The 21,934-nt window shown below is 43.3% G+C and overlaps 1 protein-coding gene across 14 annotated transcripts in view; it reads left to right on the top strand.

Moving 5' to 3' along the window:
• The window catches only part of SETBP1 (SET binding protein 1), a 266,895-nt gene that overhangs the window by 104,982 nt on the left and 139,979 nt on the right, over nucleotides 1–21,934 (top strand). For 8 of the 14 annotated variants that reach the window (XM_065046913.1, XM_065046911.1, XM_065046909.1 and 5 more), the window contains 2 exons: nucleotides 14,402–14,473; nucleotides 15,341–15,460. The exons of 2 other annotated variants lie outside the window; for them this stretch is intronic. In XM_065046913.1, coding sequence (XP_064902985.1) covers nucleotides 14,402–14,473; nucleotides 15,341–15,460 — 192 coding nt within the window. The remainder of the gene's footprint in view (nucleotides 1–14,401; nucleotides 14,474–15,340; nucleotides 15,461–21,934) is intronic. 4 more of the 14 variants (XM_065046915.1, XM_065046912.1, XM_065046919.1 and 1 more) reach the window with 1 other exon arrangement.

The raw sequence follows: 21,934 nt of genomic DNA, 5'->3' as shown, positions 1-21,934 counted from the left end.
TGTAAGCCTTCCTGTTTTCTTATCTACCATTGTTTGGAATGGAATATGGGGGAAGATGTGCCCACTGTTGTCATGAAATTACCTGGAAAAACACTGATGATAGAAAAGTATACAAATTTGAAACTGCATATTAGTGAATGTGTGCAACTCTGCTGGTGTGGGCATCTGTGGTGTTCTCACCTTCTGCTAGCCTTGTTGTCCTAGGTTTCCTTTCTAGCCAGTAGAGAGAAATAGTTAACTTGAGTGAGATAACAAGATCTTCCTGTTTCAGACATCATCTGTGTTAGGAGGAGAGAAATCATTATAGGGATACACTGGTGATTGGTTGGGATGAAGTTGTCTGGTTTCTTTAGACCGATATTTTTAAGAGATGGGTCAGGAGGTAAATCCTGCTTTTCCTAACAGATCTGAAGCTTACATGAGAATAAAATAGCAAGACAGAAACTTTCTTTAATGTGAAAAAAAAGCAGAAAGTAAAAAAGCATCTTGACTGCTCCTAATGTAGAGCCTTTATCAGCTCCATAAATAAAGGGCATATGCGTGTCATGGCTGACTGCATTTCAGATTGCAATACCAATGTTTTAAAAGTCTGCTGACGGAGCATCTGCTTATTTCATTACTCCTCCAGTGTCTTTGCAGGTAAGTCATGCATTATACAGTACCATCTCTAGTAATGCATGACCAGAGGGGACAGTCTGTAAAAATTCTGGATGGTCCACCGCTTTCCGTTACCTTCCAGGAGAAACATAAGGAATGATGTATTCAGTTAATAGGCAGAATTTGTGAAGTAAAAACCCATTTGCAGTGAACTAGAGTTCGCATTTTTTTTTTTTTTAAGAAAGAACAACTCTATCTTATTACTGTGTGAGCTGGCTGCATTCACAACAGAGCAAGGATCATTCCAGTAAACTCTTGCTCAGAAAACATACTGAGGGTCTCAGTATTAGTCAGGTGTAAAAGTAAGTATCATGCTTTACTGGAAAACAGGTATGGTGGTGAGTTACAAGAGCTTATGGTGAACCTTGACATTGCAAAAGCATTTTGAGGAGCCCAGGTACAGACTCATCCTGGCCCTGGCCACAGACTAACCTGTCCTGTGATGTCAGTAGTGTGGAAAAGGAAGTTCACAGTAGTCCTACTGAATTAAAGTTTCCCTTTAGGAGAATAACCTGGTCCAGAATTTATAAAATATAGCTTGTGGAAGAAGGAGAGCAAACTATCTCCCTTCATGGGTTTTTCAAAGGAGAGATTCATGTTAACCTTGTGCTGTGTCCCACTGCCATGCACCACATGGGCAACAAAGACAATTAGGGAGTGGAGTATCTCCCTTATGAAGAAAGGCTGACGGAGCTGGGTCTCTTCAGCTTGGAGAAGAGGAGGCTGAAGGGTGACCTTATTAATGTTTACAAATATATAAAGGGCAAGAGTCAGGAGGATGGAGCCAGGCTCTTCTTGGTGACAACCAATGGTAGGACAAGGGACAATGGATTCAAGCTGGAAAACAAGAGGTTTCACTTAAATATGAGAAGAAACTTCTTCTCAGTGAGGGTGCGAGAGCCTGGCCCAGGCTGCCCAGTGGGGTTGTAGAGTCTCCTTCTGTGCAGACATTCCAACCCGCCTGGACACCTTCCTATGTAACCTCATCTGGGTGTTCCTGCTCTGATGGGGGGATTGCACTGGATGAGCTTTTGAGGTCCCTTCCAATCCCTGACATTCTGTGATCACAAATGCTTCCTTTGGTTGTTCTTATCTAAAAATGCTGGAGTTCAGTGCCTAGTGTTTGAGTTTCCCAGGCAAAAACTGCTCATCTGCATGGTACTGACTTGGCTGAGCAACCATGATTCACCATCCTCATTCGCCCAGACATGTAGGCCTGAGGATGTCCACTGGATTTTCCTGCAGTTCTCCTTTCCCTGGCCATGTGCTTTTGAGCCAATGTCCTGTAGCAACATGAGCTTGCTGTGTTTCTTTGGGTACCTGCTGGTCCTGTTTACAGAAGAAGACTCAATCCAGAAGCTGTTTTGTTGTTGAAGAAAGAGGCCTGAAGAGAGCATCCATAGTACTGTGTAACACTGTGGTGATTCAGTATTGGGCAGTAAGACATATTGACCAATTTACATATATATTAATATCTTTTGTAGGTCTTTCTTTGGTCAGAGACAGTAAAAAGCTGTTAGCCATCCAGCTGCTTATGTGAAATGAGTTTCTGGGCCTCCGTCCAGTTGCTCATAACCTCATCCATTTGAAATGCACACAAAAAAATATTAAAAAACTGCTTCTGGATCCAGCAGATGTAACAGGGATGAACATGATAAAAAGAACCATAGAAGTAGCTTTCAATAAGGGAGCACTTGAGGAGGTAGGCAACAAAAGAGTTTAAGCTTTATAGGCTTTTCTAATTAGCATCCGTAGCTGAGGAAATACCATAAGACATTTTCCACAAGTATTCATTAGCTGTTTTGTACACTTTCTCCCACCATCCCCTCATGTTTGCTCTTGACAAATATTCCAGCAAACACGTTTGTGAGCAGGAGTGTTTGTGGAAGTTGCGAATACTGGAGAATATTTCTGAATAGCGCCTTTAATATTCTCACTGGAAACCTGCTTCTAGGGATTGTAATATCCCTCTGTTCAGAAGACAAACATCGCCGTGTTGTACAGACGTTTAACAGCTCGTGAATTGGGAAGAGATCAAGAAGACTTGTTAGAAAAGAATTTCAAATACGTATTTTAGGCAAACAGCAATCTGCTAATAGTTCACAAATCAACACGCTGAATATGTCAAATGCCTGTTTCTTCTGTAGTGCCCCATTTCTGGGATTTAAGGTCACCACCAGATTTCAAAAGCAAACCCTAATATTTTGTTTGCCATTATCCTCAGTTTTGATCTGTAGAAGAAAAGAGGTTTTTTTAAAAAAAATATATATTAAAAAATCTGCTCTGTTTAGAATAGCTTCTATAACATCATTTCTTATTGATCGATCTCTAAATAAGAGAGTCTTGCTCTTGACTCCTGCTTAGATGAATGATTTCTAGGGCTTTTGTTTTTGTGACAGCGATGAATTGGTCAATGTTTGTGTTAAGCTTTCCTAAGTGCACTATTAAATGGGCAAATCTTCAACAATAAACAGGCTGACTGCCTCAGTGATAAATTGAATAGCGTGGGAGGTGTGTATTTTTAGACAGAAGAATCATAATGGAAATTGTCCAATTGTCATGCATTTGGAGAATGGCTACAAGGAAAAATGCTTTGAATAGGTACTTCTCTTAAATTAATGAAACTGTGCTTTGGAAAAAAAGATACTCATCAATGCCTATCTTGTCCTAAGGTTTGTATAAGATCTAAGCATTCCTGATAGTGTTGGTAGCAAACCTTTAGGCTTTCTTTAAAAATCCTTTCAGTTCCTCTTATCATCATGACTTGCAATCAGACTTGGATATTGTAACTTTCCTCTATGTGAGAAAAAGATGTGGACAATTAAAGATGCGAAGAAAAAGAAGTGAATCCTCCTGGACCTTTGTATTGTTTTATCCAGCACTGGTGTTATTATTAAAAACCGAGTAAGGACATCTGAATACCCATTTTTCTCTCCTGTTTTCAATGTCAGAAGATCGTATTTGGGAGTGATTGTTTCAGGTGAGGATGGATAGCATACTTACGGTGTTTCTTTCCAAGAGTAATTGGGACTGAAGTTTCTATATGGGTAGAACTTCAACCCTCTGTTTTCAGCCTGTCAGGCATCTGGGCAACTGGCAATCCACAGAAATAATTGTAAGGTTCACAAGTTGCCAGGCACATCACCACATCCATAGAAAACCTTGCGTTATAGATCTGAAGGTGAGGTTCAGGGTCTGGAGCGGCTTCCCAGCTCTGCTGCTGGCTCGCACCTCTTCTTTGAGCTGTGCAAATGAGATAGTGGAATCTGTCTCACAGGGGGTGTTAAGAAGCTTAATTCATTAGTGTTTGCAAAGTGTTTCTAGATCCTCAGATGGAAGGCTTTATAAACAGACAAAGTATTGCTAATTGCCAGCTTACACTGAATTGTAAAGTGAAAATAAGGATGGCTGGAGGAAAGAGGAGGTGAATTTTCCTAGGAGCTGCATCAGCCTAGTGGCTTCAACTTGAACAGTGTTAAGTTTGATTTCACATTAACTTCGTCTTAAAAATCTCCATTCATTTCTATCAGTGAAATATTTGACCTCCAGTTTACTTAGGGGGAAATCAAGGCACATCCGAGTCTGCAACTGAGGCCTCCTATATGAAAGAATAAATCAAAGACTCAGTTTGGGTAATTGTTCCTGAATGCATACCATGAGGTTATATTGCTTTAAATTGAATGAATCCTGATTTGCAGAATATTACTTCAGTAATACTGTTAAATTTACACCAAAGTATATTAGAAAAACAATCTTGCACATTTTTACAGCCAAGGAGCACACCATGGTACTAGTGTTCAGAGGATTTCAAAGCATATGGGTGGGGTTTTTTTGTTTGTATTGCTTAGTTTCATGGGTTTTGTCCTCTTCATTCAGCACTGGCAGGAAAATAATAGACTGGTTTATTCAGTCCTTTCCACTTTCTGAATTCCCTGCAATACCACAGCAATGTCATACTTGGACTCCTAGTTAACTTTTTGTTGACATTTGGGAAGGTAGCAGGAATTGGGATAAGTTGGGTAACTTGTGTTAGTTGTACTTATAAGCTGTGTTATTTAGATGCATTTTTCTGCAAAGCCTCATTCTTTAGGACCAAGCTCTCTCATAATTTTCTTCAGAAATTAACCATAGAAATGGAAATAAACTTGCTTAGTGCCCTTTCAGTCTTTAGAATACACCACATTTTACTTTCGTTCCTCAAACTACACTGCTGAAAAAGTAATGGATAACTATTTCCCACTTGGCTTCCAAAGGGTGAAATCCTCATCTGGTATAAATTGACGTAGCTCTATTCAAATCAGAGAGACTACATTAATCTCCTCCAGCTGAGTCTCCAGCACCAGCAAGGAGAGTGAGTTTTGCACAGAATGGGTTTTCAGGCTGGGTGGATGGTTTTGCTGTGTAACTTAGTTCTGTGTCTAAGCTCAGGGCTGTGGGAAACTGTCTATTTGACATCTGCAGCATACAGAGCAAATGCTTTGGCAGTTTGAGTTAGTGCCTTTTGAATTCACAGGTTGTTTACTTTCAGCTTGAATGTGGATTTGCTTTCAGCCTCAATGGGAAATCTGACATAAGAAGTAATAGGACCAGCTATCTGTCCAAAAGGGTATGAGAATTCCTGGTTTTGAAGTAATAATGGAGATCAGGGACAAGTTCACCCCCTGTGTAATCTCTGACAAATTATCAAAGTGCTCCTTGGATTTCCGATCCAGGACCCAGTCCCTCTGGTTCAGTGTGAGCAAGTGTAGACTTGGGAGATGAGACCTGTAAAATGAACACGGTCAACATCCCTTTCCAATGGTCTCTTCTCCAAACAAGCATTTTTCCAGCCTTTTCTTCCTCTGTTCTGATTTACAACCCATTTGGCGGGTAAACTGTGCACCTGTGAAGCAGTCTGCTCCATCATTGCTGGAGCCTGTGGTCTCCAGGGAGCAGTAAACAGCACAAATAAATGGGAACCTCCATCTCTTGCCAGCATTTCCTGTAAGTAAATATCAATCCATGTGTTGGTCATAGGCAGAGAGTGGTGTAATAGCTAGATAGATGGGGTCACTTTTTCAAACAAGCTCAGGGCCATATTTTTCAACTGTTCACCACCCTTGGAAGGGTCCAGGTATTTTGCTTTATTTTCAGCCAAGAGTAAAACCCGTCACTTCCTCCCACCACCTAAACTAAGAAGCTGTACAAAAGCCAAGTTTTGACTAAAGTGATCAGCTTCCAGCAGCATTTAGCAGGACAGAATTAATGGATTTTCAAAAAGCATGACATGTGTCAGGTAATGGAGCTTCTCCCAACTCATGCATGTGGACATGAATAGGGACTTGGGCCTCCTGTATCTGTCTTGGTCACCCACAAGAAGTACCATCAGCTTCAGTGAGAAAATACTTAGACTGTGCTGTCTAGAAGACTGTGCCCTTGTTTTGGAAGCCTGTGTGGTATAAACTCTTGGTTCACACCTTTTCCACTGACCTCATCCATCATTTCTGTTGGCTTGGATTGAATTATCCTAACTTTACCAGCTGAAAACCTGAGTTTTGGTCTCCAAACCACTTGGATAAGCTGAAGATCATTGCTTGAGTAATTAATAAATAATAGGAAAAGCAGGAAAAAATACTACAGGAAATCATTTGGGGGATTGGACTAGATGATCTTTTGAGGTCCCTTCCAATCCCAAACATACTGTGATACTGTGATCATTTAAGAAGGACATTATCTGGTCTTTAAGACCAAAACACTCATTCTTCAGTACATGTAAAGTGAATATATGTGCTTTTAACCTTCCTGAAGTGAATAATCTAGGGAGATGGGATATCTGGTAGCAGCCTTACAAAGCATACTGGCCAGATTCTGGTCTCATTTACACACTGAGCAAGATTACTTGAGATGTCCTCATGTAAATCTCACCAGAGATCAAAACCAGCCCTGCGACAGCCCTGTTTGTCCAGGGGACTTAAGCAAAACACACCACTTTCATCCGAACAGCACCATACCTGGGCTATTTTACATCAATTACCCTCTGATTTAAGAAAACTGGAGGGCACTATATTATGTTCAAACTGTTTTCTTTCTTCCTTCTCTGTCAAATTAAGGCTGCTGCCATTATGATGAGTTTCCAGATTGGGTAGGGAAACAAGAGTCTTTTCAAAGTCCTTATTTTGTTTATTGGTACAGTACTATTCACTGACTAATAACCACACAAGGCTAACAGGCGCTTTTGAACCAGAAATGCTGTGATCTTGCATGTTATCTAGAAGACTAGCCAGCTCACAGATAAGTAAGACCTTCAAAGGTCCCTTCCAACCCAAACTATTCTATCATTCTGTGAATTTACAAACTAGTTTGCTTAAAGTGGGAGAAATTGGGGCTTGCACTCCTCTCTTAGGGAAGGCAGCTTGTTTTTCTCCTAATTTTCAGGAAGCCTTCTTTTCTTTTAAAGTTTTCCATAGAATCACAACACCACTTTTTCTTATTTTCCTTGTATGTGTGCTGTCATGAGAACCAGGATGGCCTGAAATTAAATAAGCACAGTCCAACCTTCCAGTCAAAGACTTTGCGGTTTTAGGTTTTAGTTGGAACCAGAAGCAGAAGAGCCAAAACGCTGTATAAAAGAAGATGAAAAGAAGCTGTTTTTGTGGTATTTTTGGCATGGTTGGCTGTTTGGAGAGATACTGGAAATCATGCAAGAAGGGTCTGTTCTTAAGACATTCCCAGCCCTGTTCCAAAGACTGAGGGCTTTAGATAAGCATCTGCATGTAAGGATCTTTATCCAAACCAAACTACCCAACCTTTTGTAGTTCACCCATCACTAGTAGTGATTTCCCCCCTTGCATCTCTCTCCGTGCACTTGCACACACAAACAAGTTCTTCAAGGCATCCTGAAAGCTTTTCCTTGCCTGTAACATTTTAATTGCCTCTTGAGCAAGATTTTTCTCCTTGGTGAAGAAACAGAAGTTCTCCATGTTACCTGAAGGATTTCCTCTTCTCAACCTTACCTCAATTGTTAGGATTGCTTTCTTCCCCCTTCTCCTTTGCCACATTTTCTCTGTATTTTGCATGATTGCTTTCTTTCTTTTCCAGCCTGGGAAAAACAAACAAACAAACAAAACCCAACATTGTCATACCCCCCAACTCCCTGGCAGCGTGGGTGACAGAGGCAGAGAAATCAGCTCGGTGTCAGCAAGAGTTTAGCCCCGCAGCTGGGACCTGAACTTTCTGCAGCAGAGCATGGCACTGGGTCACTGCACTAAAGTAAGCCAGATTGATACAAAGTGCTTGCTCACCCTGGGAAGAAAAGCATCAGAAGCCAGTTGATAAAAATCTTTAGGCACTGTCTGTTGTGAGCTTACAGTGGCAAAGTGGAGGGGTTTTTTTCCCTAGGAAGGATCACCACAGAGTATATGTTTACTGATGTAACTCCCAGAACAACATAATATTTGAATGCTGGCTGCACTGGGGGGATATAGTGTAGGGAAAATGTGGATTTTAGAGTTGTTGAAACTGCAGACGAAGCATGTGGACTCAACGTGCTGCTTACTGTGTGAAATTTTCAGCTCCGAAAACCTGAACAATTGTGCCTGCCAAGAGTTAATGTGCTTAGAAAGAGAATGTTAAAATATTCTTTCTCACTCTACTTTGCATCTGAGAACTTGATAGTCTGTACTATCATTTATTTGATTCAAAGCTGGATAGTGCCTCTGCCTGGAAGCCATTTCAATGGTACCTCCAGGGGAGATGTTTCTCTGCAGGTGTCTCTGACTGAGGGTTTAGGGTCTGCTTTGCCATGGGCACACATGAGGGACCCAGTCTGTCTTGCCAAATGCCAGCCCTGGTTTCTCAGTGCTGGATGGTAGGGCAGAAACCCACCCTCAACCCAAGGATTAGCAAAGACAAAACACTGATGTGTATACCAGCTGGAAGAGAGGATTTGGGTGTACACCAGATGACATTGGAAACAGGGGCTGGGAGGAGCCATTGCCAGTGCTGGATGACATCCTTATGCAAAGGACCTGGGCAGTGAAGTCACAGTTCAGAAGAGAGCATTTGGTGGCCCAACCTGGATATTTCTCCATCCAACCCAGATATCCCCAGCTGTGCTGCAGTGGCCAGGACAAAGCTCCAATGTGTACCTTGCACAGGGGTCGCATCCCAGTGGCAGAGGTGCTCCTAAGGGCATAGGCCTTTAGGTTTAATTATGCAAACTCATACATCCCTTAATGAGTGCAGTCACAGCAGGGCATCTCTTTATTTTAAGTCCACTTCAGTGCCTGCCCATCAGCTGCCTCACAAGCAGCAGCTGGTGGTGGCCAAAGGACCAGCTCCTCCATGTGGCTCCTGGCAGCTAGAAGATGTCATTCAGCCCTCCGCTTTCCTCCTGCGATATACGTGCAGGCCAGGAAAGCAAAAGTCAGACCAACTGAGGGGTTTATGATTCCAGCCTGTGATTTCTGCTTCATCTGCAGCCAGGTGAGATTTTGCCAAGGTACATATTAGGCAGCTACTCAGGACACTGCTGTTTTTTCTGTACCATCCTGAGCATGCTGACTGTCTATCTCCCAGTGTATCTCAGCTACCCTGCTTTTCAGCTGACTTCTCTTCTATTCCTTGGGGTGGCCAGTGCATGTTCAGTGAAAACCAGCCTTTTGCTGGCACTTTTGCCAGGGCTCCCGAAGGATTTGTTGTCCAGAGGGAGCGGAGACATCAGTCCTGAGACACATCAGCTGTCCATTTGTTTCACCACCCTCTAACTCCTGCAGCTTCCAAGGAGTCCCTCCTGATGTGTTTCAGTGGTTAAAGGGGTCCAACCACACTCATAAAAAACCCCATGGGCACGAGTTGCTGCTTATGGGGTCGACCCCTGTTCTGTGTCTCTGGCTTTGCTTTGCAGCTTAATGCACTCAAGCCTCCATGCTAAAATCCTTGGCGCATCTTCTTTCTTCCCATGCCCCTCCCAAACCATCCACAGCATAAGCCTCAACATTATTATATTTTTTTTCTCCAAATCTCTTTCCTCCAGGCTCCAGACAAGGTGCAATTTACACCACTTTATCTCTGTCATGCATATGTCAGTGTTTCAAACTCCAGTTTATTTGGAGTCATGTCACTGGCTGAAAGTTGTGTCTCTCGGGTTCTTTCCACGGAGAACGCGCATTTTGTCTCAACCTTTTTGCACCTCCCAACCAAACCTGTCTCCTTCCTTTGTGGAAGGGGCTAGAACTTGCATGTCCTGGCATGCACAAGGGTCGTGTTGTCTATTTTAGGATATTTCTCACTCTCTCCTTCTTCCTCAGAGAAAAGCATACATATGTTGTGTATACATATGTTTTTTCCCCCCCCCCTTCTTTGTCCACTGAGTGCTACCTCACGTTTTACTCTCTCTGGTGTTCCTTCCCACACACGCAGTTTTGGATTTGTGGGTGGGAGAGGAAGGGAGCTCTATGGCCAAGCTAAGAGGGAAAAGGGGAAAAAAAACACTAAAAAGAAAAAAAAAAAAAAGGAGGAATAAATATCTGGGAGGAGGGCATTTAAGAGGAGAGAAAAACAAATCAAAGCTTGTGCCAGGCTGGAACCAGCAGCTGGTTGCCAGCACAGCAGGCTGAGAAGTTGTTGGTGGAAGAACTCAGTGCCATGTTTGGGTTGCTTAAAAAAATACACCCTCCCTCCCTCATTATTCTGCCTCTTGTTTTTCTCCCGACCCACAGGCAGGAGGAGAAACTCGGTTGCCAAACGCAGGCTTGCAGGAACTTTGTATTTGCAGCAATGCCAAGGGATGCAAAGGGAGTCTGTCCTGCCCGGTGACATGTGCGTGTATTTGTGCGTGTATGCCCATGAGCGCTGCAGCTCGCCTGCGCTTGGGCAGCTGTGAGCTGGACCTGTCTGGCGTGCTGTGGGTGCAGCAACTCTCCACTCCGAGGAGATGCCAGTGCAACCGTGGCACCATTCTTTTTCTTTCCTGATGTGAAGGGAGGAGGTGGAAAGGATGAGGATGAAGAAGAAAGTGCGGGTGGAAGGTTGTAACGCTTGGCTGGAAAAATTTAGAGGAGTACAAAGGAGAAAGCGATGAAAAAAAGGGTGGTGGGAGGTGGGGGAAGGAGGCTGTGAACTGGCTACTGCGGAGGTGGGAAGAGATTTATGTTTGCCAAGTGGGTTCTGTTGGGAGTGGGCTGTGAGGGTGCGGGGTGCTGCAGGCAGGGCGGGTGCACTGGAGGAGGCTGACGGCCTCGGCAGCGAAGCAGCAGGGCTTTATTTTCTTCCTTTCTTCCCTCCTCCCCTCTGCTGGGCACTCGGAGGAGAAGGCAAGACAAAAAGCTGAACTGGTGCCAAGAAGGAGCCGCAGCGGCTCGAAAATGGCACTCTGCGCCACACTAATATTTCGAAGCCGGGCTGTGCTGGAGAGCAGCGAAACGTGCCGGGAATGAGAATGGCTGTGGCCAGGGGGCCGCTAGCCAGGCTCAGGGGTGTTCTCCCGCCTCTCTGCTTCCCCTTCGCCTCTTAAATACGACTCTCTTCTCCGCCATCGTCTGCCCTAAGCGGTACTTAGAGATCCTAGGAAAAAGAGCAGACCCTTGCTGGGGACTTGGGGTGGAGAGGAAGCAGAAGAGGGGCAGCCCCTTGCACCTCTTGAAAGTGCCAGGCAGAAATGCTCTGCTTGCAGCCGGTCTCTAGCCCATGTGTGTCTGTTATGATGCTTGCCGGAATGGATTATAAACAGAGACAGAGCAAGTGTGCTCATCTCCATATTGGGCAGAGATTTTGTTTGTTTGTTTGTTTTCCTAAGGAAGAAGAGAAGAATTGATTCCCAGGGAATTTTCTGATTGTTTTCCTGTTACTACTCCTTCCCCTCCTGCTCGCTATCCTCCTCCTCCCCTCTCCGTACCCATAAGGCTGCTCTCATAGCTCTGTATCCTGATGCAAGGTTACTTGTAGGACACGCAAATCACTGCAAGGTGCAGCATCGCCTACATCGGTGTTTTCCTCCGCTTCACGTTTGCTAGGGTACAAGGCAACTTCAAGGCAGCTCTGCAGCTCAGCTGAGCATTTGGTTAATGCAGTGTCAGTGCTTCTATGGCAAAAACCCTTCCTGCAAAGCCTCCCTCCATTCACAGGAGGGAAAAGGTACAGAAAAGTACCTTTTTCTTTTTTTATTTTTTTATTTAATGGGGGTTTAATTTCTTTTAAACCTTTTAAAAATTATTAGCACAAGCATTCTTGTGGCAATGCAATAATTGAAGCTCAATGCAAATATTTCCCCCCCCATACACACACACACACACACACACACACACATATGCTTCTTTCTGGAGCATTCTGACACTTGGACATGAAGTTTTAGGTTGGCTTTAGAAAAAGTGGAGATGGAAGAAAGGGAAAACTCCTGCCTTTGGGTTTGAAAGTGGGTCCAAATCCTGTTTTAACAGCAGTTGTTGCACTCACACAGCCAGCAGGTCAAGGTCAAGGAGACCTTTCTAAAGCATGGGAAGAGGCTCATTAACTTGCTTCATCTCAGCAGCTTGTGGGTTGTTGGGTTGTTAGCTTGGCCCAGTTTGAAGTCCCAGGCATGGGATGATGCCCATGACCTCACTCTCACCTGAAAACCATGCCCTAGTATAAATCCAAACCACTTCAAACCTCACATTTGGTTTTAGACACATAGGTTTGGTTTTAGAGCATCTAATTCTGCCCAAGCTATGCCTTTTGGATATACTGTGATAAATAGTGGGGAATTTAGGGACACTCAAAGGTGTCATCCAGCCTGCTGTCCTCACCATCTCACAGCTCCGTGCAGATCCACAGTCCTTCCTCTGCAGAGGATGGAAAGCTCAGTCCCCAGTTAATGTTGCTAGGAGGTGCACTAATTTCTGAGGTGGTGTTATCAGGTTTTGTATGGAATAGCATGTCTCCTTTGCTCTAAGCTGTGCCTTCAACCACCAATTGCTGCAGCTCAACTTGGGCTTACACAGAGGAGATGCTGTTGTCTCGAGTCCTGGCTGATACTTTTGGCTGCAGCTGCACCTCTTTCTTTGGGCACAACCTCCTCTTTTTAACCTGAAATCCCTGACTACGGGATTCCAACCTACAAAAGCAAATGGCAGGAGTGGGGATTGAAGCCCACATCAAAGTGAGCAGATGAGACCCTGGTGACTGTCCTAGCCCACCATACACCTGCACAGAGCACGGCTCATGCTTTTAGATGCAGAGCCAGCTTCTGCTTACTAGTGATTTAAACCTCTTAATACTTCAGTTACCAAATAACATTTCCCACCAGATTTATAGCAAGTATCCCAAAGATATTGACAAATGTTAATATGGAATGACAACATCCGTGTCTGTGAAGTAGCAGTATGGTGTTTGTTATTCAGGAAGGTAAACTGAGGACAGCAAATGAAGAGACCTTCCTAAGCCTTGATATTTCAGAATGCAGGCCTCTTTCATTTCCTCAGTATCTTGACAATGCTCTGGAGTAAGGGAGCTTGTGTAATGTGTCTCATCCACCTTGGGGCAAAAATGTTACTCTCGTATATTCCCAGTGGTCCAAGTAAGCCAGCTGGACAGCTTGGTCATACTCCCCAAGGACCATTGCAAGGCATAGACAAGGCAGCTGAATGTGTCTTTGTATCAAATGGGTGTCTTTGGATGTATTTCACTGAAACAATGTCTCATGAACCTCAAGTTACTTCCTTCAAATCCTTCGTCCTTTTTATACTTTATAATGATGAATGTCTGCTCAGAGTTGTTGCGAGATGACTTGTGTCTGGAAGGTTCAATCTGGAGGTGTCTTCCAAGGTTATCTTCCACCCCTTCTCCCCACAACTTCCCCACTCTTAGGGTTTTTTTTTTTATTTTTTGGACCGGTAACCTTACATTTTTGTAATCTAAATGTGCAAATGCTCTGCAGTCACGGTCCAGTAGCTGGGTTAATCTCAGACCCCTGGAGTGGCAGATGGCTGATTTGTTGCTGATTCCAGTTACAGAAAATCGTGCCACCTATTATCTTTGCACAGGCTGCCGCTTAAAAGGATGCCTTGGGCAAAATCAGTGAAAAGCAAAGCAAACACTCTCTGATCTGCATTACTACAGGTGAAAATGTAAAATATTTCACCTTTGTGTGAAGGGCTGGAGAGGTTGACAAAGATGGGAAAGGAGGCAGGAAGAGAAGAAGGGGAGAAGAATATCTCTGTTTAGTACCAGAGGTGCAGAAGCACAGGGCAGAGCATGTTCAACACAGTCACAATGTTGAATCACAAGCAATTACCCTGTTTTAAATGGTTTTGCAGTGTGGTAATCCTTGGCTTCAGCTTCCTGTTTTAATTCGTAAGCAAAACAGATGGGTTGGCATCCTTTGACACCTTCCTGCTTCCCAAGCCTTTCCAACATGGATTGTCATAAGAATCCACAGCTCTACTCCCTGCCACCATGGCTTGTTGCATGCCCGGTGGCTGCTGGGGAAAACCATGATGGCCACATGGTGCTCCCATGCTTACCAGGGCTACTTGAGAGCATCAACCTGCTCAGCTGGCTGGGTTCAGGAGAAACTTGAGGGGCCTTCCAAAATGGAGTGGGGCCAAGAGTGAACCCCGGAAGCAGGTTCACAGAGGGCCCCAGCTGGCAGGTGGTGGTGGGCACACAGAAAGATGTAATGAAATGGAGGAGGGCAGAGTGAAACTTTAGATGCTTGTGACCATTTTCTGCACAGTCGTTCCCACAATCAAGGTTCTCTCTTTTCTCTTTGCTCTGGGAAACGCCACAGAATCAGATGAAGAATTTGGGAAGAGAGTGTGGGTTCGTTGTGCAGAGTCCAGTGACGAAATCTGTGAACAAGGTAAGAACAAGGCATTATGGCTGTGAAGAATTTTGTTTCTTCCTTTTCCCCTTTCAAACCCATTATTGCTGTGTTGGACAAGAAATTTAGGATGCGTGTAGCACAGAAACTGATATTCTAAGCACTAAGCAAAAGAGTCTAAAAAGATAAAGCTAAACAGGGCTTCTTTTTAATGCATGCTATTATGATGGTTTGGGTTTTAGAACAGTTTATATTGCATCTAAATGATCTATGTGTGAATAATTGTTACCAACCTCCTGACACCAGGACCTAATTAGGAAGTAAGAGCCTTAAATAGGCCATTTGCGTAGTGAGCTTCCATATGTCTCCTTGTGCAATTTATTTGCTTCACTCCATTGAGATATAATGAGAATGAAACTCCTAGAACTGCCTTTGACTCCAAGGCTCTCCTCTTCAACACCTCTGCAGTTATAGCCCACTGTTAAGAAGATAATATCTATTTCCCTTTGTTTAGACATAAAAAGCTACTGTACTGCTACTCTTATTCCAGATTGTCCAAGCTTCTCTGTTTCTGAGTTTCCAGTGGAAATGGAATGAGAAATGACAAACCAACCTGTAGGCTAAGAAAAAGCACAAAAAAGGTTAGGATAGGCTGATTTTGAAGGAATACTACCTACCATATCTACCTCAAAATGCTGTTGAAAAGCAATGTTGTGGTATTTGAGTCAATGTATAGATGGAATTTGAAGAGCTTTCTGTTGGTTCTATTTGGCTTTATTCCTGGTAGGATATGAAGAAGGGGGAAAGGTTGATACAAGGCTGCCTGAGTTGTGTCTTAGCTTTGAATGTTTAGCTTGGTCTGGACTAACGTGCCCTCCGGGCCTCTCTGTTCATGTTGTGTTGCAGACCACGTTCTTTAAGTATGATTTCAGAAGATATCCTCTGTTTCCAAACACCTCTTGCATCCATGACTCCATTCCATGCTTCCAGTGTCCCACTTCATTCTTTTACTTCCATCATCCTGAAGTCAGTGAAACTTAAGTGTATGATTGAGTGTCATTTTCTATTGGGATGAACTTGATTAAGTGCTCAAGGTTGTGGGTTGTGGTGGTTTTATTTGCTTGTTTGTGTATTTGTGTATTTGTTTTTGTGGGGTTTTTTTACCTTTTTTTTTTTTTTTTCCTAAATCAGACCCTTATTTACTGTCCTAGTGAAAGACAGGTCCACTTACAGTGATGTTGTTTATTACAATTCACTTGCATATTCCCTTCCAGAAATTGTCATTGCCTTCCATAAGGGAGGTTAGTGCTGGTCCCATTGCAGTGATAATTATAATCAGACCCGTCAGCCTTCACACAGCCTACGCTTATCACTTGCATTTAGGACAATTTTTTCTGAAGCCTATTACCAGTGCTGCTTCTTAGGGAAAAATAGTAATGATTTTTTTCTGCTAATCTTTGATGGTTCTCGGCTTTGAAAGCATGGAGAGGAGCAAAATGACTGCCAGTTGTAGTTAAAAGAACTGTATGTTTGTCCTGGTGCATCTAAAGAGCCAGGGAGTGGGTGGATAGTCTGGCAAATGCTGAGGGGTTTAATTTGGTTATGATAACTCTTCAGGTGTGTTGAAGATGCAAACTAGTGTTTTTTTCCAATGTTAATGCTCACAGAAAATAGCCCTGCAGACCTGCTAGACGAGGGCCTCAGATGACAGGTCATTGTTGGCAGTGGTATCCTCTCTCCCTGCTGTTTTGGGCAGCGATTTGTGGTTTGCCTGTTTTCAATTGCTTGGACACAGGATGGCCAGAGAAGCTGCTGGAGGTGATGACTGGTGTCCAGGGACAGGCACAGTGCAGGACCAATGGACCCACTGACACTGTCACACCGCAGTACAGTGGTGACCAGCTGGACAGTGTGGTGGTGTTGGGTTGGAGGTTGTTCGATGTTTTATTTATCCCAGGATGTCTGAAAATTGTCTGCCCTAGAGTTATTCACTGTGAAACCCACCACCCCGTTTAATTGATTTCTCTCCCTTTTCACTTCATGGTTCCTATTGATATGCTAATAATCCCACTTTTTTTGGGTTTTGCTTTTTGTTAGCTTAAAAAAAAAAAAAAAAAAGGTAAATTTTACCATTTAATTAGTCTAAATAAGTGATGTATCTTTCAGTCCCTCCTGTGTTATCACCATGCTCTTCATAATGTTCTCAGAGATTTGGGCCCCTTGATTTTGTCAGAATTTGAGGCTGATCAGCAGTTTATAGCTTTTGTAGCAAAAGGAATGTTGGGAGAGTGAGAACTCTAACATTCTATGCAGTTAAATATCTACAATGTGCAGGGATATGATTTGCCTTTATTTTATTTAAATTCACTGGGAACTAGAGATTTATTTATCAGGTGTCACTCCCTGAAGGAAGACAAATGCCACACAGCAAAGACTTCATCTATTATACAAACATATTTGAAGGCTTTGCTATTGCTTTCCTCAGCCTGCTGCATGGAGTTAAAATGCCTGCGGCTGAGCAGAGACAGAGTGATACTTAGCGGTAGCATCTTATGACCTTTTGATCAGCTGAGATCTCAAGCCATATTAGTGGACAGATTATGATGTGATGGAAAAAGGGCCAGGAATAGCCTTTTTATCATGAGATCCTTCCTGTGAATATCCTTCTTCTGTATACTCAGGTGGTTAATCATTGGGGCCATGACAATCATTTGAAAACAAGAGAGTGATAAACTAGTATAGGCAACCCAAATATGCCCAGATTTGCCAACTATAGTTGGATATTATGGCTTACCGTTTTTCCCTAATGTACTCCTACCCTCCTGTTTCTGTAAAGGCTTTGGGTGACCTTGCAGTATTTCTAGTCACTAATAACCCCATTTGGCAGAAAGATCTGCACAAAATGGACCCTGAGTCCTTGGACCACAGGGGAACTCAATCCCCGAATCAAAGGTACGCACATGGTGACCATGGATATCTGGCTGTGAAGGGATACATTCACATGGAAATGTCTCTGTGTCATTTCTGAGATAATGGCAGTGATGCTTAAATTTATTTCAAAGTTTTTTAGGAAAAAATGCAGGTTTTAAAAAAAATGTGTAGCTCTGATAGTATTTTCATTTTTAAGGAGCCAAACAGAAACAAGAAGAACTTTCACATTGATCTTACCTATCTGCCTGCACAGGATTACTCCCTAAACTTTGCTGTGGGTTTATATTAGCCTCCTTTTTATCTTAATGGCATATGTGTATTTTCAGCCTCCTTAATAACTAGGCATAAAGGAACTCTCATTCATTTCTGACTCTGCGCATTAGTAACCATTGTGCCGAAGTTTGATCTGGCTGCTATGACCACTTTTAGAAGGAAGAAAGGATGGACACATGTTTTTGATGTCTGATGTAAATGCACTTGTGTCTGTCTGAGCACGAGCAGATGCCCGGGTAGCCCATGTTGGTTATGAAGTATATAACACAGCCCTGTACGTGTTAGTACAGGGGTATCTGAGTTTACACATCTTTTTTTCCCCTTGAAGCCAAACCAGCTGCTTATTATCTTGATAGGAAGAGGGAGAAGGGCCGACAGTGTGAGAATATCAAGCTGCTGTCAGTGTAGTGGGGATGCTGATGCACCAGGTCTGGAGAACAATAGCTGCCACAGCCCTATGGAAACTCTTTGAAAATGAGAAGGTTATGGAGGTGGAGGAAATGCACAGCAGGACACTGTCTCCTCTTGTCTCCCTCAGCCTCTTCAATCAGGTGCCTGCTGGGCTTCCCACTCCTCCTGCCTTTTGCACTAGATCATAGGATCATAAGGTATTAGATTCTGCTGGCATTAAGTCATCCTCCGTCTTCCTGGCATTATAGTTTCCCAAGTCAGGGAACTGCTGTGAAACGTCAAGGCTGTGAGCCCACAGAGTTCTTTTCACTGCAGCTGCCAGGGCCACAGAGGTGTCCAAACAGGCGCTGGGAGACAGCTCCAGCTGTCTGACACCAGTCTCCACCACCTTTTCTTTGGGAAAAGCAGGCACTGCGAAGGGTGCATGGCAGCCTTGCGGCTGTCTGTTCACTAAGAAATTGCCATTGCTGAAATACAGCCATCTCACAATGATAAGGTCCTCCTTCCCAAGCTCCATTTACAAACCACAAGGCAGTGACTGCATGGATCGTGTCCAGGGACAAGTGCTGCAGGCATCACAAGTAGAACCATTCAAAGGGATAGGTTCCTCTGAACACTTCCATCTAAGACTGAAAGCTTCTGATGAGAGATTTGAAACCTCTCCACTAAGAAGTCTTTGTGGTGTGTGTGGTGAAGAGGATGTAAATACAAAACATTTTCTCTGCCTCCCTCCACTGCCTTGTAGTGCTTGGGCCCCTGTAGGGTGTAGGGGGGTGCGCGGGCTCAGGCAACACCATACCCAGATCCTCCCTTTTGGTGTGAGATTGCATTAATGCTGCTGTGCCTTCTGCCAGATGGTCCCTGCTGTGATATAGTCAGTTCTCAAAGTGGTTGCATTCAGCTTCTTGTAGCTCATAGACACCCATGAAAACTGTCTTGGTTTGCCTTGGGCAGCTCAACAAATAAGTTCATGTAGGACTTCTGACGATTCTCCAAGGTAGCGTGGTTAGAGCACATGGCAACTACTTGAGCTGGGATGCTTTTTCAGGGGTATGCAATTTGAAGATGCAAATGTTGAAGATGTAGTTTCCATCAGGCAGGTGATAAAGTGGTGTGGGATAGGAAAAAGAGGACAATGGTTTGGTTTTGAAGTCAAGCTGCCCATGTATAACTTCTTCATAATTTTAAACACATAACATCTTGTTCCTTGCAATTATTTTTAGATTGCAGACTGCGGTTATCTCCAGTTTCGCACTGCATAAGAATAATATAACGAACTAACAAAAGATGATTGTTATAACCAAATATAGAGTCATACATCTCCCTTCTCCTTGCTAGAAAGCGGTGATCTTGGGCATGAAAGAGGGAAGAAGGACATTGGCATTCCAGTGTCTTAGGCTGCATCTGTCTTAAGCAAGTTAAGCAGTGTCTGGGAATGTTGCTTGCACAGAGTGTGACTGAGTATATTCAAACTGCTAGACAAGTCCTTGGCATGCTTTTGGTCCATGACAACTATCAAATTCCTAAATCATTTGTAAGCATGGATCAGGGTTCATCCCAGTGACCCATTTGCATTTAGCTGCTGCATTAGGGAAGGAAAGACACAGTTGTGAGCAGAGACACAAACTGTTCTGTGCCAGTTGGCCTCGATACCTGGAAATATTTCTGGGCACGTTTAATTTACTAGTGGCGGAAGGGGCTCAGGCCCAACTGAGAAACTGGACTCCATCACCCTAAACTCCATTTGTCAGCAGTGGGAGACAGAGAGGAGCCACCATCAGAGGATCATTCATCCTCCCTTGGTCCCAACCTTTCCAAATCATAGTTGCTAAGGCAGCTAAGCCTACAGGGTTCAACATGCTGATAGCAGAGAAAAAGCTATATTATCCCATAAAAAGTCTATGTATAGTACAGGTGCATTTCCTGCATATTTATTAGTCACCTCCTCTGCCTCTCTGAGCTCAAATTAAAAGAGTTTTAAGCCATTCAGTTGTTCTTTCCTGCAACAGCGAGTGCCACCAGTTATTTTTCTTCACATAAAGTATTTATTTCTCTCTCACCATAGGAAGGTTCCTTTTTCAATTGGTTCCAGCCATAAGACTGGTGTTCTTTATAATTTCCTCTTTATGGCTTGGTGGTTGATAGTTAAATGTGTCCATAGGAGACAACTGTAGACTTATATATATAATAAAACAGCTCATAGAAGGATACAGATTTATTACTTTCAAATATAAGTAAACCCTTTATTTGATAAAGAAAGTTTTATTTTATGTTCACCCTATCCAAATATATATATATGTATATCTTTCTACTTTTTCACACTGAATCAAAGGCCTAGGTGAAAAAAAACCCCACAAACAAACAAACAAACAAACTAAGACCCCACAACTTTGGCTGGACTACTGCAACAAAAACATAATGTTTCATTATCTTTTCTTTCATTGAAATTTGTTCATGCACAAGGTGATCTGATATAATATGTGTTTAAACATATCAAACACAACATTTTTTTCTTCAAGAATACCTCAAGTGTTTGGTCACAGTAAGGATGAAATTATTGATTGAATTTGGCACATATTTGGAAACGTGACCTTAATAGGTACATTTCAATGAAGAAGGTATTTTCCCCAGGTATTTCAGTCAGTCAGATAAGTAAATTATATTTTTGACATGTTAAAGATGTTCCATTTTAGACAAAGGAAGCAATATCCCAGTTGTTTCACTAAAACTCAATGCCCTGTGTTGCTTGTTAACAACTGTGCCTTTATTGTTTCACTGTCCCAGTTTGCTATCAAGTGTCAATGCACTTCTACATTCCAAATAATCAATTGTTCTGTCAGCTGAATATGCCCTGGAAATACAATATTACTGTTGATACTAGTTGGCACAGCAGAAATCAAGGCATCAGACTCTGCAGGCATTACTTGTTAGTACGTTAGTGTTTACTTGCAGAGCAACCAGCTTGAAAATCACTACAGAGTGCTGTGCTCCAGGGACCAATCTTTTCTGCATACCCTCCTTCCATGTGCAGTAGTGAGCATGAACATAAACATAAGGGTATCAGGGCACATGCGACCTGCAGACATGATGCGTATAGTTTCATTTCAGCCTTCTGTGGCTTGGTGCGGCAAACCAGCTGCAAAGAGCACTGGTAAAACCAAGATGCATCAGCTCTGTTACTCTCCTCTAACAGTACAGTACACTTTGATGGCTGAACTAGTCAGCATCCCAGTGTGTTCTTCTTCATGGGAAGCATGAGGTGGGCTGTGGACAGGTGGCTTGAGACCTCCAACAGCCTTCTCCACGCGTCATGAGCAATGTCATTAGCGAAGGCTTGTGTGGTTTGTTTGCAGAGGTGAATCATAGAATGTCCTGAGATGGAAGGGACCCACAAGGATCATTGAGTCCAACTCCTGTCCCTGCACAGAACAACCCCACAGTTCACACCATGTGTCTGACAACATTGTCCAATGTCAAACACTGTCAGGCTTGGGGACATGGCACCTCCCTGGGGAACCTGTTCTGGTGCTCCAGCACCTTCTGGATGAAATGTGTCTTCAGGCTCAAGCTATTGGTTGGGAGGAAAAAAGCCCTGAAACATTGAGGTGTGCTGTCCAGAACATCAATTCTTTGCTCTCCTGCCTTCCCAGGCTGCTTGGTTGGCTTGGGAGGAAGAAAATGTGGTGCTCCCCATTCCCATGTGTGCCTTCAAACACACCCCTGTGAGTTTGCTGTCTTTGCTCTATCTATAATGGCTTCACAACGAAGCTGTGAATAAGAGTTTGGCAGACTGATTTTACAATTGTCAGTCTTCCCAGAAGCAGCCCAGAATTTCATTAACTAAGGCATAGCCATGACTTCCTATAAGCTCTTTTCAAATTTCAC

This window comes from Columba livia, chromosome Z (assembly GCF_036013475.1).
Source record: "Columba livia isolate bColLiv1 breed racing homer chromosome Z, bColLiv1.pat.W.v2, whole genome shotgun sequence".
Taxonomy (NCBI): domain Eukaryota; kingdom Metazoa; phylum Chordata; class Aves; order Columbiformes; family Columbidae; genus Columba; species Columba livia.
The sequence above is the reverse complement of the archived record's forward strand: the minus strand, read 5'-3'. Positions and strand labels throughout refer to the sequence as shown.